This window comes from Nothoprocta perdicaria, unplaced genomic scaffold (genome assembly GCF_003342845.1).
Source record: "Nothoprocta perdicaria isolate Ctin4 unplaced genomic scaffold, notPer1 scaffold_6, whole genome shotgun sequence".
NCBI classification, from domain to species: domain Eukaryota; kingdom Metazoa; phylum Chordata; class Aves; order Tinamiformes; family Tinamidae; genus Nothoprocta; species Nothoprocta perdicaria.
The window spans coordinates 4219222-4236543 of NW_020455865.1; the positions used below are offsets into that span (position 1 = coordinate 4219222).

Below are 17322 nucleotides of genomic sequence, written 5' to 3' on the forward strand. Positions count from 1 at the left end.
GCTAGACCCAAGTCGTTCTGGAGAAAGACAAGCCAATATGCACACTCCTGAAGGGCTAATTTCTCTTTCAAAAATATTTATTGAAATGTGAAATATTTAATAGAAAACAATACCGAAGCCTCTTTAGAGGAGGAGCTTACTGTATCAGGCACATAAAAGGACCCAGCAGGATACAGATAGTGCCTAGAGGGACTGAGAGGGCATTGCTCACCCGTCAAAATAGCTACCTGACTCGTGGGCAGTCACATCACGATACATCCGCTCCCAAAACTTTGAGATACACAAGCCATGAACAGTTAGCAGGTTGAGGACACTCTAAAAAATTTAATTTCTCCTCCCATCAGACTTGTTCCTGTGATCTGTATTCTTTAAGAGACAAAGAGCTCTCAGTTGGAGTCACAGACTGATAGATCTCTATCACAGTAAAGAAAAAACAAAACCATTTAGAAAGCCTTTGTGGAGAGGAAAACAAAATTCACCCCATCTCTCTATCACTCTGCACCAAATTCAGAGGCGCTACACACAGCAAGGAGCACAATAAGAGATGTCCAGTTACACCTGCATCTTCACAAAGGGTAGAGTCCATTTTTCAGACTGCTGCACTAAAAGGCTAGTGTACTAAAGTCTAAGCCATTTTGTAGGGTTAATGAGATATTCTAGTAATTAAAATGATGAATTAGGGTGCTTTCCGAATCGTGGAATGAATGCTAGGGACTGGGATATTGAAAACAAAACAAAACAAAAAAATCCAAAGCTGCCATAGTGGGACTTCAAATGACCACTTCTGCCCTATCCCTCCAGATCCAGCAATCTCTGTTGAGTTTCCAGCACGATCTCCTCCATCACCTCTGGTTTGATAATATCTTTGATCTGCAGCAGAAAGAAGAGTAATATTAGGACTGAAGAGTGACTGCTACCTTTGCTCACAATGAGGACAAGGGCCCCTGGCACACAGCAACAAGTGAGATACCTTCAAAGGGTTCTGGGTAAACAGGACTATCATTGCAGAGGTTCCAAGACAACATTAACTTCCTCCTGGCTGGCAGTCTTACAGAGATCACTTACAACTTATCACTTATCACAACCTATCACTTACAACTGGATCTCATTTGGAAAAGGAAGGAAGAACTGGCACATAACTTACTGACTTGGTTAGCAGCTGATGTGGCGTTCCCACCCCTCCCCATGGCATGGAATAAAGCAAACCCTGACTTTTGTACCTGATGGGGAAGGGATGCTTCATAGCAATACAGGATGCTGGTGTCAAAAAGCATCAGCTTATGAGTAATCAGAGCCACAATGCAGTTCCGGAGCCGTGAGATCACCTCCCGGTCAGACAAGGGGACTGGCTGAGGAACAACAGGGAAAAGAGATGAATACACAGTGAAACAATATGCATTTATTATAACAAAGCCTCTTGCGACTGTGTCAGACTAGTAAATTAAGGGGAGGTTTGTCACACTCCCCGTCCCCTCACCTCCAGGTTGGTGGTGAAGCCCCCAGCCTCCTCATCTTTCTGCTCTGGAGTTGGGTAGATCCAGATGAAGCCGTTGTTGCCGAGGATCACAGAGGCACCACAGGGCAAGTCGTGGAAATGAGTCTTCTGGCGCTTCACGAGCGAGGGGGAGACCTGAACAAGCACACCTTGGCCGAGCTGAAAAACAGACCACCAGACTTAGCGTGAGATACGACCCACCACAGATACGTGGGGTGAGATACAACCCACCACAGATACGTGGGGTCACTGACATGCCCTCCATTCTTGGTCTCTTAACCAGCCAGCTTTAACATCCTTTCCTGTGAAACAGCGCTTAGAAAACCTGCCGGCCTCTGGGAGTGCTGGGAAGATTAACTAATGCCTGTGTAGCCCTTTGAAGCTGAAGACTGCTCTACATTCTTAGCACAAATGTTAATAATATCCTGATCGTAACGACACATCAACCATCCCTGCAGAAAAAAATGAAGAGCGAGAAGCCCAATTTAGCAGAACACTTTCCCTTTTAATCCAATAGCTGTCCTTCACCCTTTGTGCAATAAGCACACTTTGCTTTCATCTTTTAAATGCTAATACCTTTGGTCTGGTAATCCCAAACTGCAGCCTACGCTCCAATGGCCCCTTGGCTTATTACAATGCACAAAACCAGAGATAAATGCCAACCGTATAAAGCCTAAAATAGAGCCCTGGGGAGAGAAACAAGTTACAAGGGCAATGGCCTGCAGAAAAGGAGTTAGCAAGTTTGAGCCAGAAGCTCTTTTCTCCACAGGGTTTACTGCCCAAAGGGCTAGTGGGGGAAACAGGACTCGCAGCCTGCAGTTGTGGACAGGGAGGACTGTGGTCCAAAGGACAACTCAAGGGCATTCCCTTTGCATGAAGAACTCTGATGTGTTTTCCCGTTTGGGAGCTAAGATCCTTTCCTACCTGTCAGAATAGATGCCAACAATACTCTGCTCTATTCCAGAGCTTTTTTTCCCTTAAAGAAAAAAATCCCCAAAGGCCCAATCCTGCTGCTACTCTGACACAAAGCCAAAGAAATTCTGCTGACTTGTCCTGTATTTAGGAAGGGCCTGACCTTCTAGTGCAGGACCACCAAGCTAGCAGGAACTGATGAAGGATAATACAGAGCCCATCAGAGCTTTGCTAAGGGATCGTCACTCTCCCCTCATCCTTCTCACACCCCATTTCTTGCAGCAAGGGGAGACCATCACAGAAAGAGCTCTGATCTGCTTCAAACTCCAACCAGCTTCACATTTGAAAATCTACGAAATACTCAGCACCAGTAGAGGCATTCCCATACAAGTCAACTGGAGCAGAATTAGGCCAAGACGGGGTGCTTTTGAGCAACTTACCTTCCCATATTTCAGGCTCCGTGTGTGCAGCGACACAGCCCCATCAGAAAACACAGACTGGACTTCTGCCTGTCAGTGCCACTTAAGGAAACAAGCTCCCTGATGCCACCCACTGCCCACTGCCCAAGGCAGAGGACTCTCCTTATGAGCAGGGCTTGCTAAGGTCTAGCTGCTCTCACCCAGGCCCCTTGGGGCTTCTCTCTGAACACAAGCAGTGGAAGGATACGCTGATGAGGTCCCCTTCCTGCAAATAGTCCCTCATTGCAAGCTCATCTTCTGCTGATCTCCTTCTCTGAAAAGCAGAATGGGAGAAAAGTTACACGTGGCCCAGGATGGGAACACCTAAATCAATTCCCACACTAAAGGGCTCTCCTCCTTATGATGCCATGCAAAACAATCTTGGCAACAGGGAAAAGCAAAGCTCTGATATTTCAATCACTGGTGCCAAGGTCCAAATAACATTAAGAGTTAAATAATGATGCCAGAGCTCCACAAAACCACCTGCAAACACTAATGCTACGTAAGTGTGAACCCTGGGAGAGGCTCCAGAGCCTCCTGGCTTCTCAGTGCCCATCTCGCAGCCAGAGAAACAGCACGAGTTCTGCACGAGCTGTACTCACCAGCTCCCCACCGGGTAAATTCATAGATGACAGCAGCAAGACGGAATCCAGCCTGGAGTTGGTTTCCACCTTCCATCGCTTCTGCTGAACCTGGAAAAGAAAATAACCTGTTGATACATGCTCATAAATAGAACTGAACAAAAGCTCTTCACTCAGTTGTCGCAAAGCACAAGGACACATGGGCCAAGGGATGTTCAGGAGCACAAGGATGCTCTGGAGCAGGCAGGGATGTCACCAGCCAGTCAATCCAGGGCTTTCCATACAAGCCAAGCCCCAGTTCCCGCTTCATCACAGGAAAAAACTGGCATCTCGATGGGAAGGAGGGCCCGTCCACCCGCGAGGTTACCTCGGTGATGCGCCCCACGACGATGTCGCCAACCTCGCCGTTGTACCTAGGGCGGGAATCACAGAATCAGGGAATCACCCTGGCTGGGAAGGGCCCTCAGGAACATGGAGCGGGCACGTTGCGGAGCTCGCACCTCGTCTTCAGCGCCTTGACGTACACCAGCTTGTTGACCCTCTCCACGACGCCGGCCACCGAGGCGATGAGCTTCTCGTCCTCCACGTAGGTGCCGTGGCCCCTGTGGGGACAGCGGCCGCAGCGGGGAGTGAACAGCCGGGCCCAGCGCGCTGCCGCCCGCGGCGGGCCAGGCCGGCCGGCCGCCCCCACCTCATGTAGCCCGTGTCCGTGGTGATGATGTCCCCCGGCGCCACCAGGTGCTTCTCGCCGCCCGCGCTCTCCTTCAGCGCCTTGAGCGCCTTGCGCGCCACCGGCAGCCGTATGTCTATGGCCGCCATGTTGTCGCCTCGCCCCCCCTTCCGCACGCGCCTTCCGCCCGCCATGCCGAGCGCTGGCAAGGGCGCGCCTTGAGGCCGGGCCGGCGCCATCTTGGGTGAGGGCGGTCGGCGGCAATAGCGGCTCCTCGGCGGCCATCTTGGGTGCTGGCGGGAAAAGAAGGCGTGGGCTTCACCGCGCCGGGATCCGAAGGGACAGGGGGCCATGTTTAGTGAGGGAAAGCGCTTCTCCCCCCCATATTCCCCCAAGGAAGGGGCTGAAGGGGGAGATTTGCCCCATAACCGATCTCCCCCACCCCACAGCCAGTGCCATCCTCAAGGAGAGCTGCCCCAAGGACTGCAGGCCCAAGGGTGGACCTCTGGAAAAAAGCAGGAAAGAACTGTAGACACTTCCCCAAAAATCACATTTTATGGGTTAAAAAAACCCCAAACCAACCCAAACACAGCCTTTCCTCGCTGAATTTGTGCATTCCCAGCAATATAACCCTGCGGCGCACGCGGCCGAGGGGCTGCATGTAATAACCGGCGGTGAGGCCGCAGTGCACTGCATCCCACAGGGAGGTATATGTTCTTATACATAACATATATATATATGTCACATGTTTGTGTGAAAGCCTTACTCATTTCATTCAAACATGGATTAAGTGGTGCAAAAAGAACTGAGAAAAAGCAGCGAGCGAGGCCCTTTAGGTCTGATTCACCTGCCCCAGACCAAGAGCAAAATTCCTCTTTCAAGCAAGGCCTGTATCTGCAGCCCATCATTCCAGAAATATCACCATTATTTATAGATTTACCTATCAAATATCTGTCTATCAAATATCTATATATCTATCTGCAAAGCCCAGGCTGCGCCGGGCGCAGAGCCAAATAAAGCTCCCGCAACGGCCCCTCTTCCAAATGATAAATGTTCCAAGTAGCTTTTATTTAGAATACAAGAGAGGTACAAATGTATTTACACTGTGTACATATACAATCAAATAATATATAATATCAAAGTTTTGTAAATAATGTTTTACATAAATATTTACAAAGTTAAAGTGACAGTTTTTCTCTTTTTTTTTTTCTGGAAGTAAAACACAGTTTGTGATAACTTTATACACCTTAGACGTATAATTAATATTAGATACCTTCTTTTAAGCTTTATGATACAGACCCCCCTCGGCTTGCTGCAGGACTCCAGAGGGCTCCTAGAGTTGTCCTTGGGGACGGAGCCGGCCCTGGGGACCGTCTTTTCTGTCCCCAGAGGGCAGTAGAAGTAAATTTAAATGCTCCGAAAGGCTGTGGGGAGCCGTGGTCTCCATCTGGAGCAATGGGACCCCTCCAACACCTGCCTGTGGATGGGGCATCTCCGGGTGGCACATGGGTGGCCGGGGGTGTCCTGGTGGCCTCTCGCCATTGGGGACACCCCTGTGGGGACAGGGCTCCCAAAGGGGCCGCGCTGGCGCTTGGCCGTGTCTCCCTTGGGAAGAGCCTGCTGCTCCAGGGTGGAGGGCACGAAGGGGATGGCCCCTATGGGGATCGGGGAGTGTGTCCCCATGGGGCTCACACCAGAGCAGAGGAGGAGAAGGAGGATTTCTCCTTCCACCCAATTAACTGCAAAACCCTATGGGTGACTCGGCTTTGGGGCTGCCCCAAATCACAGAACCGTAGAATCATGGAATGCTTCTATGGTTCTAAGGTTGGAAGGGACCTCGGAGGTCATCTAGACCAACCTACCTGCACATGCAGGGGGACCTAGAGCACATGGCACAGGGCTGCGTCCAAGTAGGTCTTAAAGATCTCCAAAGAAGGAGACTCCACAGCCTCTCTGGGCAGCCTGTTCCAGGGCTCTGTCACCCTCACTGTTAGGAAACGTTTCCTGAAGTTCCTGTGGAACTTTTGGTGCCTGATCCACCCGCAGCATCCCACCCTTGGAAGCACGATCCCTTTGGCCACCCTGCCACCTCCGGGGACACCCTGTTCCACCTTTCCCACGGGAGCACCCATCAGGGCACCATCCAGGGGGTGGCAGAGCCTCCCTCCAAACCCCACACGGACAGCGGTGGGGACACCGGAGCGCCCCGCTCCACACCCAGAGCGGAGCCCGTCGGGCGGGCGCCGCCGCGGCCGCTCACAGCACCATGGTGGGGATGTGATGTGCCAGCGAGGCGGGATGGGGCACGGGCAGCGCGGGCGAGTGCGCCTGCAGGGAGGCGTTGGGGGGCCGGTGGCGGGCGCTCTTCTGGTGCGCCCGCAGCCCGGCCAGCTGCGAGTAGGCGCTCTGGCACACCTGGCACTTGTAGGGCCGCTCGCCCGTGTGCAGGCGCACGTGGTTGCGCAGCGTGGAGGACTGGCTGAAGCGGCGGTTGCAGAAGCGGCACACGAAGGGCTTGTCCAGCGTGTGGATGCGCATGTGGGAGCGCAGGTTGCTGCGGGAGTTGAAGCCGCGGTGGCAGATGACGCAGCGCATGCGGCCCGTGCTGCTGGCGCCCGCCTCCGCCGCGTGGAAATCCTCTGGGGACGAGAGCGCGCGGGGACGGCGCCGTGAGGGGCCGCGTCCCGCCCGGCCGCTTCCCGCTGCCCCCGTTCCCGCTCGCCGCGGTGGGACGGGGCTGGAGCTGCGAGCGCTTTCCCTGGGTTTGGGGCAGGGGGTTGCTCTCCTCGCCTCCGACGCAGCGTCTGCTCTGCCTCTGACATTGCCCCCACCGGGCTCCAAGGACAGGGCGATTTGGGGAGAAATAAACAATCCACAGGACTGTGGCATTAATGCCAAGCAGGGAAACCGGTGACTTTATCCCCTCGGCATTTCACAGGGGCCCTTCAATTACTAGGCACCTGCCCAGCCTCCATAGGACCTCTCTGAGACGGGCTCTGCTGCGGCAAGGTCCCTGCCTTCGCCCCATGGAGCCGGAGGGTCTCGCGTGTCCCATGGGATATCCCTACCCCATGTCCCGTTCCCTCCCCTGGCCTCAGGGACGAGGGCAGAGGAGCTGCTCCTGCAATCCATCCTGGTGTTACCTACCGTGCTTGTTCTTCTTCTGCTCCTCTTCCAGCCCCGGCACGCCGGGGATGCCCAGGAAGGTGTTGTGGGAGTTCCCGTACCACACGAGCAGCTCCTGGTCCGGGGGGATCATCTGCAGAGAGGGACACGGAGACGGGAGCGTCAGGAGAGGGCGGCAAACGGCTCCTTGCGCCATCCCTTGGGACCCACGCTCGCCTCCGGCACCTCCCCGAGGGACCCGGAGCTGCCGTGGGGCCCCGAGGCAGCGGCACATGCCCAAAGGCACCACGAAGGAAACAAATGCACGGCAAGGTCCCCCCGGGCCGGGTCACAAACACCGCGGTGCTCAAGGGGTGGCTACAGACCCGCGGGCAGAGCCGGCGTGCCCGGAGCGAAGGACAGGGGCGTCCCTGTTATTCAGGGTGGCCAGGACGCAGCCGCGCGCACAGAAATACGCAGGGATGAGCGAGAAGGCAGAGCCGGGGCCGGCACAGGAGCAACGCGGAGCGACACGGAGCGTTTGGGCTCCAGGCACAGCAGGGAGCACCGAACCACCGCACGGGCAGGGTCCCCTTCCCTTTGACCCCCACATTTGGGTGGCAACGCAGCAGGATCAGCAAAGAGCAGGGCGCACCGGGAAAGGCTCTGGGTCCAGGAAAGGCTTCTGCCCCAGCGCTGCTCCCATTGCAGAGCCGGGGGAATTTCCCCTTCCCTGTCGTTCCCGTTATGTTCCCGTCCCATGGGGGTGTTGGGAGCCAAGGAATCACGGCTCGCAGCATCCCACAAGGAGCGGCCGCAGCGGGAAAGGGGATGTGCTCACCCAGACTAACCTCATCACTTTATTAAAATAGATATCTAACTTCCCTAGCAGGTCCGGTGTGCTGGAAATACAATCCAGAAAAGGAAAGGACCTTCTCCTTTGGAGAGCAGCTTTCCATGCACAGGAGGGTCTAGGAAAAGCCCTATTGAAGCAGATCGTAACAGACCAGGGGAGCATTTAAAACGGGCCTAATCCCGAGCACCTGAGGGCAGGAGGAATTTGACTCCTCACATTTAAACCTCCATCTGCACAAGCAGCTCTCAGGCTGCTGAGCACACTGAAAGGCAGAGGAACCAGCATCCCTTCCCATCCCAGGCTGATGCTGTTTCTCCCCCAACAGAAAATATTTTTTAATACAATATGATCAGATTCCCTGCAGGAGCGACCCCAGGGCTGGGCACAAACCCCCGGCGGCGCCGCGGCGGCCGGGAGCTCGGCGAGGATTCACCTCGCTGCCCGGGAACGCGCTGCTCGAGGGCCACAAGCCGCTGCCGGGACCTGCCCAGGAGGAGCAGGGGGGTGACACGGGGGAAATACCAGCAGGGAGGAGGGAAGGACACCCAATAAAACCTGGCTTTGTGGTGGGTGGGCGAGCACAGCGTTGCCAGAGGTGCCCACAGGGGCAATAGGGCCGGGATGCTGCAGCACTGGGATGTGCGGAGGCCCGGGCAGGGACAAGGAGGGTGACAGTGCCCAAGTGCCCAGGGACTCATGTGGCATCAGGGACATCAGAGCAGCGTCCCCGCGTCCTGTGCAGGTACCTGCCCGGCACGCGCTGCCTTAGAGCAGGTTTTGCTGGCGGCCCCCGTTTCATGATGCGAGTCCCAGGTTTGCGACTAGCAAGAGCAGCGAGGCCGGACAGGGAGCCTGCGGCTCTCTGCAAGGCCCCATTTGTGCCCTGCAGCTCCGAGCTGCGGGAGCAGCGAGCGCAGAGCCACGCAAGGAAAACCCTCTCTTGCTTCTTTTCTCTTTCCTTGATGGGTGCACAAACCCCAGGGAGTTCAAGCAAAGCGAGCGGAGCAGCATTGCAGCGTGCACAGACCCACTGCGCACCCCAAACAACAGCCCCAAGGATGTCGGTCCCCAGTGCATCCTGTGCAGCTGGGACCCAGCCCCCTGCATTCAAATATTTCCCTTCCTCATGTTTTTGTAGGGAAAATGCCAACTCCTTCCCTGCTGCACGGCCGGGAGAGACCCACAGTATCCCGGGATTAGGAGCACGGATGTCACTAGGAACGGACACGCCAGCATCCTCCTCCTAAAATGCTGCCTCCCTGGCACTTGTGCTCCTACATTTCAGTATCCCGGTTTGTGCCGAGGGGAGGAAGCTGACCCCGGCCGGGAGCCTGAGGATTAATTGTGCCAGCCGAGACCTCCACACATCGGCCCAGCGCCCGTCTCACCTGCCCATCATCTGCACGCGCGGGGCTGCGGGGTGGGAGAACACGCCTGGGTTCCTAATTACACCCGCGTTAGGGTGTAATTCCCTGTTATTTCCTTGCATAATATAAGAGTAATAAGTAGCCGTGGAGGTGCGGGCATAGCAGGCACATCTGGCACGGGAGCATCGGCTCTCCAACTCGGACACAGCCCGAGGGGCCACGAGAACAGCGCATGGATCGGGATGGGAAAGCCTGGCTGGACATGGAGCTCTCTTGCATTGGAAAGGTCACGTCTCCCCTTGCTTCCATAGGCACCCACCCGCCTTTCCCATCCCATCCCGCTGCGGCGATCCCAGACCCCATCCTGCTGCATCTTGGCGCAGGAGCTGCGGATGGAGGGAGCAGCTGCTTCCCTCTAAGCAGGGACACCAAACAGGTCTGCGGAGCTGCCCTGGCCATCGGATCCGTGTGAACACACATGCCCTTTCCCAGCCACATCCATCCACTCCAAAGGATGGGCAGGATGGGAGAGGTCCTTGCTCTCACGTGGAACTGAAGCTGCAGTGCTGAGACCCCCCAGGTGCCAGCACCTTCCACCGGCAGCAGCATCACCTCTGCTCCAGCTCCATCCCGGCTCCAGCTCCATCCCGGCTCCACCAGCACCTGCCCTGGCTCATCCTAAAACCCACTTCCCAAGGCTTCCCCCAGGCCCTTCCTCACCCTTTCCAGGCCACCCCTCATCCCGAGGGACAGTGGTAAGATGCTCATGGGGATACAGTCCCTACACAGGACTGTCCGCATTGTCACCTGCCTGGGGCTGCCCGTCCCAGACACGTGCGACACCCCGGAGGAGCCCAACAGCCGCCTCCATCCTGGAGCATCTCCCTCGGGGAGGCTGCGGGATGGGGGACACCTCCCTGCCGCACCCAGGGCCACCGGGGGTCCCTGGGGTCGGCACCGGCCTCTGCTCCGAGCTCACCCAGAGCCCCTGGTGCCTCCGGGTCCCGCCGGGGGAGCCGCCAGGACCAAGGCTGCTCCGCGCTGCGGGAAGCCCAGCCCGGCCGCGGGGGCAACGCGCCGGCCTGCTGCACCCCAGAGCTTCCCGATGGCCAAGCAACGGCCTTATCCCCACCGTGCCGAGCTCCCTTCTCCATCGGGGCCGTGCCAGCCCTGCCATCCCCAGCAAAGCCCCCGTGTACCAACCACCCATTCCCACCAGTGCCCCAGCCAAGGGCCACAGAGCAAAGGAGGGTCTGCAGGGTGGGGGTGGCAGCATCCCGGCCCCTCGCAAGCTGCTTCCCAGCCCCTTACCTCGATGGCCTTGTAGAAGATGCTGTTCCCGATCTGCACCACCTCGAGGTTCTGCTCCTGCTCGTTGCGGGCGCACTTGATGTAGGTCATCCAGCTGCGGTGGTCCTCCTGGCTGGCATCGATGAAGTAGCGCACGGTGCCGTCCTCGTTGAAGACCTGCGAGGGGCAGCGGGAGGTTGGTCGCGATCAAGCCCCTTCATCCCTGCTGGGGGGATCACGCTGTGGGGCTGGGGATGCTCTGGAATAAGATCCCGGCTGGAGGGACCGCAAGGCCAGCACAGAGTGAGGGAAGAGCCAAGAGCTGCCGCCTCCGGACGGAGGTGCCGAGACCCTCGCTGCTCCGTGGCTGCGGACAGGATTCTTTCAGGGGTGGCCCTGGCGTGTCATTCCCATGGGATGGGATCCCCGCACTCGGATGCAGCTCAGCCCCCATTGGGGAGCCGGGATTCCTGCAGCTGCCACAGGGAGAAGCAGGATCAGCAGCTCAAGAGGAGGAGGAAGGTGCACGGAAGGTGCCCTGGGGAAGGGGCATGACAGGAGAGATGAGGTCAGCTTCTATTAAGCAATTAAAAACAAAATAAGTCAGGGGTTTTGCACCAGGGTGGGGACACAGAGGCGATTGCTCCCGTCCTGCGGGATGCCAGGACCATCCTGCTGTTTCACTGCGGCAGGGCACGGCAGGACGCGGTGCCGCAGCCGGGGAGCGGGCGCCGCCGCGTCCGGCTTCTCTGGGAGCAGGTTGCACCACGAGCATCATCCCGAGCACCACGGTCTGCAGCGGACCCGAGGGTCTCCTAAAACCAGCCAGCCCCACGGGAGCCCAGTTCTCCTTTTTATAAGTGGGGAAACTGAGGTACGGGGAAGGGAGGGGAGCTGCCCGGTGCCGCACAAAGCACCAGACAAAGACCTTGGATCCTGACGCCCGATTCCTCCCGTCCCCCTGGGGCGGCCGCACGGAGCGGGCTGCGCTCGGGCTTTACCTCCCACATGAGGTTGTTGTTCTTGCACAAGTCCACGTGCTCCGGCGAGATGACTCGGCCCGTGAAAGGTCCCATCTCCGTGCCAGCCTTGATCCAGGTCTTGGAGAAGATGCCCAGCCCTTCCCCAGGGATGGAGCTTTGCGCAATGATCACTTCCGATGGCAGCACCAGGCTGGACAGTTTCTGCACCTCTGCGGGCATCAGGGACAGGGGTTGGGAAAGGGACCCGCTGCCTTCCTACCCGCCTTGCACCCCCATCCTCTACCTCGCCAGGAGCTCCCGGACACCAGGGCCCCCCCCAGCCTCCCCCAGCTCAAGGTCGGGGCGGCTCCGTCGGGGTTAAGGGGGTGAACAGGGGTGCCCCGAGGGGGGCAGGAGCCTGTCGGGACCCCCTCATTGGCACCTACAAAGCGCTGCTTTGTGGCGGGCGGCAGCCCCAGCCCCGGCCCAGGTCTGAGCCTTTTAAATGCCCAAGCGGGATCCTACAATGTCGTACAAGGTTCCCCTGCAAGGCATTGAGGAGCTACCTGGGAAAAGCAGCCCGGGCTGGGCGAGGGAGCGGGGCTGAGAAAGGGGGTTAAATGGTGTCTATTTCGGCCCATCCAGCAATTTGTCATGCTGTTAAAGTGATCTGCATTCATTAAACTCAACTAGAAAGAAATTGCTAATTCTAAATTCATTAGTCCTTTAAGAATGCTGTAGCAATACATTGTGCCTGAATGGCGCGAGGGCTTGTTTAAAAGGGCCCAGGAATTCCTCTTACAAAATGGGGAGATGAGATGGTTGACATATTGTGAATGGAAATGGAATTAGCCTTCATGGTAAATTAAGAGAGGAACAGAAATCCGAGAAGGGGAAAAGGGAGCCGGGACGCCCCGGCGATGCCGGGGCGAGAGAAAAGATATTGTCCCGGGCTGCTGAATGCGCGATGAGGACGGGGGGACGTCTCGGAGAAAAGAAGCGGCCCCGGCCCCCGCCTCTGCCCCCTCTTAAGCCCGCGGTTTAAGTGGGAACTTTCTCAGGTCAAGCCCAAGTTAACTAAATGAATTTAAAGCCCTTCTTGCGCAGTCAAGTGCTATTACACGGCTGGCGAGCGCGGGCGCGGGGCGCTGGCGGGACTCACCTCCGGAGAAGGACTGGGCCAGCACCTCGGCCGTGAAGGCGGTTTTGGGGCTGCTCTTCTCCTCGAAGAGCTGCTCGCCCAGGACGTTCCTCCAGCGGCCGTAGAGGAAGCTGTGCAGGATGTCGGACGTGATCACCTCGGCCAGCGAGAGGCCCTGCGGCTTCAGGCCGGGCTTGAGCACCAGGGCTTCGGCGGGCAGCACCGAGCCCATCATGGGGGCGAGGCGGCGGGCGGCGGGCCGGGCTCGGCGGGGCGCGGGCGGCGGGCCGGGCTCCGTGCGGCTCCGCGGCTCCCGCCCGGCTATATATGAGCTTCATTGACCCTCCTAATTGGTTATTAATGACCTCCCTGACGTTGGCGGAGAGACTGGGGCTGCCGGAGCGAGGCGAGCCGTCGGAGCCCCCCTCCCCTCCTTCCCTCCCCCCGGCGGGGGTGGGGTGGTTGGAGGGAGGGACACGGCGCGCACACAACACCCGCACACACACACGCACACACACAACACCCGCACACACACAACACCCGCCCCGCCGCAGCCCGCCCGAGGCGAAGCAGAACCGGGCGACCGTCCCCTCGCCACCCCCGGTGCCGCCGAGCGGCTCCGAGCCGGGAGAGCCGCCCGCTCCGCTGCGCTCCCCACGGGGCGCCCGGGCGGCTCCGCTCGGCCCGGCCCAGCTCGGCCCGGCCGAGCCCCGAAAGCTCCGAGGCGGCCCCGGCTCGCGCTGCCCGCCCGGCCCCGCCGCTCGTTTTGGGGCCGAAACGCGGCGCTTCGGGGCCGCGGAGCATCACAACGAAATCCGCGCCCCCGCCGCTGCCACCGCTCGCTGCCGGCCACCGCTGGGCTCCCACGGCCCCAGAGCTACGGGCCGGAGCTCGGCGGGCCGAACCGGGGTGGCCCCGACGGCTGCGGCTCCCCGGCGGCCCCGACGGGTTCGCGCGCGGGGGGAACGCGGCTCGCGGCGCCCCCGACGGTCCCGGCGCGGGCAGCGCGGCCGGTCGGAGCCCTCCGGCCCCGTCGGGGCGGCTCCCGCCCGGTTCTCCCTGCCCTGGACCGGGCGGCAGCTCCGCGCTCACCGCGGGCTGCTGCGGGGCCCTAAAACGCGAGGAGGGTCCCGAAAGGCGGCCGGGAGCCTCGGCACGGGGGGTCTGGCCGCAGACCCGCTCGCACCTCGGGAGCGCCCCCCAACCCTGCCTCCCTGCTGCCTTTCCCGGGAGAAAGGGTTAGAGACGGGTCTGTGCCGGGCGGAGCCGCCGCCTCCGGGCCCCGGCGCGAGTCTCCCGCTAACGGGAGCGGCTCCGGCGCGTCCCTGCAGCGGACACGGGGGCGAGACCCCCATCCCAGCAGAGCTCCAGCATTCCCGGGGCTCCGCTGCGGGACAGACCCCCCCGCTCACCACCACCCTCCCGATGCACCCAAAGGTGCCCCCGGGCAGCCCCGGCGCCCACCACGACCCCCGCCTGCTCCGCTGAGCCCCCGGCCGGTCTCTACAGCCCCACATCTGCTCCCGAAGGGCATCCGTGCCCCACAGCGGGGGCATCAGGGCAGCCCCCTCCCTCCGGGCCTCTCTGGCTCAGGAAAGGGTTAATCTTTCCTGGATTTAAACCCGGTCCTGCTGTGTCGGAGCTTAGAGCCCTCTCCCTCGCCTTGTTCTTTTGATTTTCATGGGGACAAGGGGCTGCAAAGGGCTAAGGTGGCAGGGGGGGAAGGAATGCCAGGCCCCCAAATTCCCAAGGTCCCCGGACCACCTCCCTGTGTCCCCAGGCGACACAACCCAAAGGCAGATCCATAGGAAGCCTGTAGTGCCCAGAAGGGTCAGGGACACCCCACAGCTGCCGCATCCCTAGGGGAAACCTCAACTTAAAGCACCCCCATAGACTCCCCCACCTTCCACCTGCAGGGCAGAGCGATGCTCAATCCAGCCCCTCACTGCTGCCTTGGGACCAAGGACTCAGGACCTCAGGAAGCTGCTGCCCTTCTTCCTGCACCCACCAGGGCACCCTCAGCCCCAGCTGCTGTTTTATAGGGCTGGGGACAGCCTGTCCCCCAGCAGCGCAGGCCTGCGGGAAGTGTCCCCCATGTGAAGTCGCTTATTCCTACTAACCCAACCAAGAACGTCGGCAGCTGTGAGGAGAGAGCCCAAATTTTGGCCATTGAGGGTCGTTGCATGGAGAGAGGCAGTGCTCTCCTGGAAAGAGAAGTTAATAACCAGTTGGGGCCTTTTTTGGTTTGTTTGTTTTTAACATGCATAAAAAATAAGTTTATTTTGGCTTTCTGCACTTTGGACAGCAGACCCATCACGTGCGCGCCGAATGAATATTTCAGCTTTGCTATATATAACACATAGGTGGAAGGCTTTCAAAACACACGCGCTGCTTTAGGAAACCAAAAGCAAGGGATCATCCTCAATGCCCCAAGTTATCCCAGGACAAAAAGACACCCGCAGCACCCAACGCTGCCCGGGTGCTGGTGCAGGTCACACCGTGGGCCGGGCAGGGAGACGCTGCCACCCTCTTCCTTGAAAAATGTGGAGGAATAAAAATTTTTCCTTTTTTTTTTTTTTTTTGAATTGTTTTAAATTTCCCCAGCTGTTTTTCCAAACCTCCTTCCCAGTTTGAGGAAGGGGCTTTTGCTCCCGCTGATTTCATTTCTTTTTTTTTTTTTTCTTTTTCTTTTTTTTCTTCCTTTTAAATATCATAGCTATCCCTCCTTTTTAACATTTAAGAGGAAACAAGTTTAATATTCATGGCTGTTAATAGAGAAGGCCCATTATGGGCGTTCCATTGTTCGGAGCCCCACACAATGCTGCTTGTATTTTCATGTGTATATTCCCAAAGTTCCTTCTGAGCGTTTAGTGAGCACTTTAATATTCATGGGTGTTAATAGAGAAGCCCTCAGTATATTGGCATATTGTTGGGAGGTGTACATATTGGTCTGACTTTGAATAGCCACAGTCCTCTTTTCTTTTGCTCTGTTTTGCAGGGTTGATGGGCCAGGAGTAAATGGGCATTTTTCCCCCCCGTCTCCCCCTTACAGAGAGAACATCTTTATTCCAGTCCCAGACTTTCTGGTTTCCCATTCAGAACCCTCAGAAATAATGTCAGGCAGAAGAAAAGTGGAGCAAATCAATCTTTCATGGTCTTTTTGAGACCAATTTGACATCCATGGACTCTTCTTTTCTTTCACAGCCTACAAGGGGATGGTCAGGATCTGGACAAGGTTGGGGTCTGATGAGGGGAGACATGGGATCATAATGCAGCAAAGAGAGAAAAGAAAAGCAAAACAAGAAAAGATTGCAGGGATGGGGTGATGGAGGAAAAATGAGGGTGAATGACAGTGCAAGAAAGGAGATTAGAGCCCAGCAGCTGCTTTTTGGGGGGTGGGGGCGAGGGGGGGAGCTCTCTCCCCTCTTCCAGCCCTTCGCATGAATAGGATTTGAACAGAGCTGAGATTGATTTATAGTTATTGCAGTTGAACATTTATTGCTCTTAAAGAGTGGCGGGGAGAAAAGAGAGAAAAGGGGCTTGAAAAGCTCCTTTCTGTATTAAAGAGGTATCAAATGAAGACTGCTGAGATAATATACAGTGGCCAATGGGAATTTGATTTGCTTTAAAATTTAACTCTTTTGGGGCTGCAGCTGACGGCCGCGTTGGGAAGGCGCCCCGGCCCGCCCGGCACCCGCCGCTCCGCCGCCCGCTCCCCGCACCGCTTACAGCCAATATGCGTTGTTGAAGGCTGCAAACAGCCCGGGCTTATCGCGGAAAAAATCTCCGAGCAGCCCTGGTGCACCTTTTGGGAAAAGCTTAACTGGATAAATTATTATCATCATCATCATTACCATCATCATCATTATTATCATCATTATTATCATCATTATTATCATTATTATGATTACCATTATTACTTTTTTTTTTTTATTTGGGAGGAGGAGGGAGGCAAGTATATGCCAGATGGGATGCGAGGCTAGGAAATAACAGGAGCAGGGAAGAGCCCTTTTCAGAGCTGAGTTTCCCTGCTCTAAAACTGGAGCTTTCTCCTCTCTGACACCAGAAACGCGATCGCAGCCCAGTCCCCCCGGGCACAGAAAGGAGCCCATTGTTCAATAGGGAAAAAATACATTTTTAGCGGTGATTGAAAGCTCCCCTCTCGTTTGAACTCCAGAAGAAAGTCCCTGGCAGGGAAGAGCATCCCCCCTCCCTCTGCCCCAACATCTGTTTGGAGCAATCCAGGCTCTAGGGCAGAGCTGGGCTCTGCCCCCTCCCAAAGTCATTAAAAAGATATTAGTAGAGCTGAGAAAAGTCCAGCGCAGCCCCGATTAGGGAGGCGCGGGGTGCGTGTGGAGAGGGAATCATTAAAGTTGATTTCGGATTTGTCGCCGCTAATGCCGGGCGGGGGGATGCGCGTTGGATGAGCTGAAAATCTCTCCGGCCGCGGGCGCCCCGCCGGGCGCCGCCGCTGCCCGGGCCCGC

The 17322-nt window shown here is 57.4% G+C and overlaps 2 protein-coding genes across 2 annotated transcripts; both read right to left on the reverse strand.

Moving 5' to 3' along the window:
- Positions 1-213: 213 nt before the first annotated feature.
- On the reverse strand, positions 214-4265 carry EXOSC2 (exosome component 2). The gene is made up of 9 exons (XM_026049615.1): positions 4138-4265; positions 3947-4048; positions 3814-3859; positions 3468-3557; positions 3074-3139; positions 2848-2916; positions 1478-1654; positions 1221-1349; positions 214-870 (listed from the first exon to the last, which is right to left on the reverse strand). Exons 1-9 carry the CDS (start codon positions 4263-4265, stop codon positions 790-792), a joined length of 888 nt encoding a protein of 295 aa, XP_025905400.1. The 3' UTR covers positions 214-789.
- Positions 4266-6372: 2107 nt separating this feature from the next.
- On the reverse strand, positions 6373-13072 carry PRDM12 (PR/SET domain 12). Its single transcript, XM_026049486.1, has 5 exons — positions 12859-13072; positions 11736-11926; positions 10756-10911; positions 7264-7375; positions 6373-6755 (listed from the first exon to the last, which is right to left on the reverse strand). The coding sequence occupies exons 1-5, from the start codon at positions 13070-13072 to the stop codon at positions 6373-6375; spliced, it is 1056 nt and encodes a 351-aa protein (XP_025905271.1).
- Between the last annotated feature and the right edge of the window lie 4250 nt (positions 13073-17322).

What these genes read in the sequence shown, in the direction of transcription:
- EXOSC2 (XM_026049615.1), bottom strand. Translation starts at nt 4,265, where the DNA reads ATGGCGGCCATAGACATACGGCTGCCGGTGGCGCGCAAGGCGCTCAAG. An exon ending in TCGTGGGGCGCATCACCGAG is followed by an intron (nt 3,558 to 3,813) that starts GTAACCTCGCGG and finishes TTTCTTTTCCAG; the next exon opens with GTTCAGCAGAAGCGATGGAA. An exon ending in ATTTACCCGGTGGGGAGCTG is followed by an intron (nt 3,140 to 3,467) that starts GTGAGTACAGCT and finishes TCTGCTTTTCAG; the next exon opens with AGAAGGAGATCAGCAGAAGA.
- PRDM12 (XM_026049486.1), bottom strand. Translation starts at nt 13,072, where the DNA reads ATGATGGGCTCGGTGCTGCCCGCCGAAGCCCTGGTGCTCAAGCCCGGC. An exon ending in ACAACAACCTCATGTGGGAG is followed by an intron (nt 10,912 to 11,735) that starts GTAAAGCCCGAG and finishes TGCCCCTCGCAG; the next exon opens with GTCTTCAACGAGGACGGCAC. An exon ending in TCTTCTACAAGGCCATCGAG is followed by an intron (nt 7,376 to 10,755) that starts GTAAGGGGCTGG and finishes CCCTCTCTGCAG; the next exon opens with ATGATCCCCCCGGACCAGGA.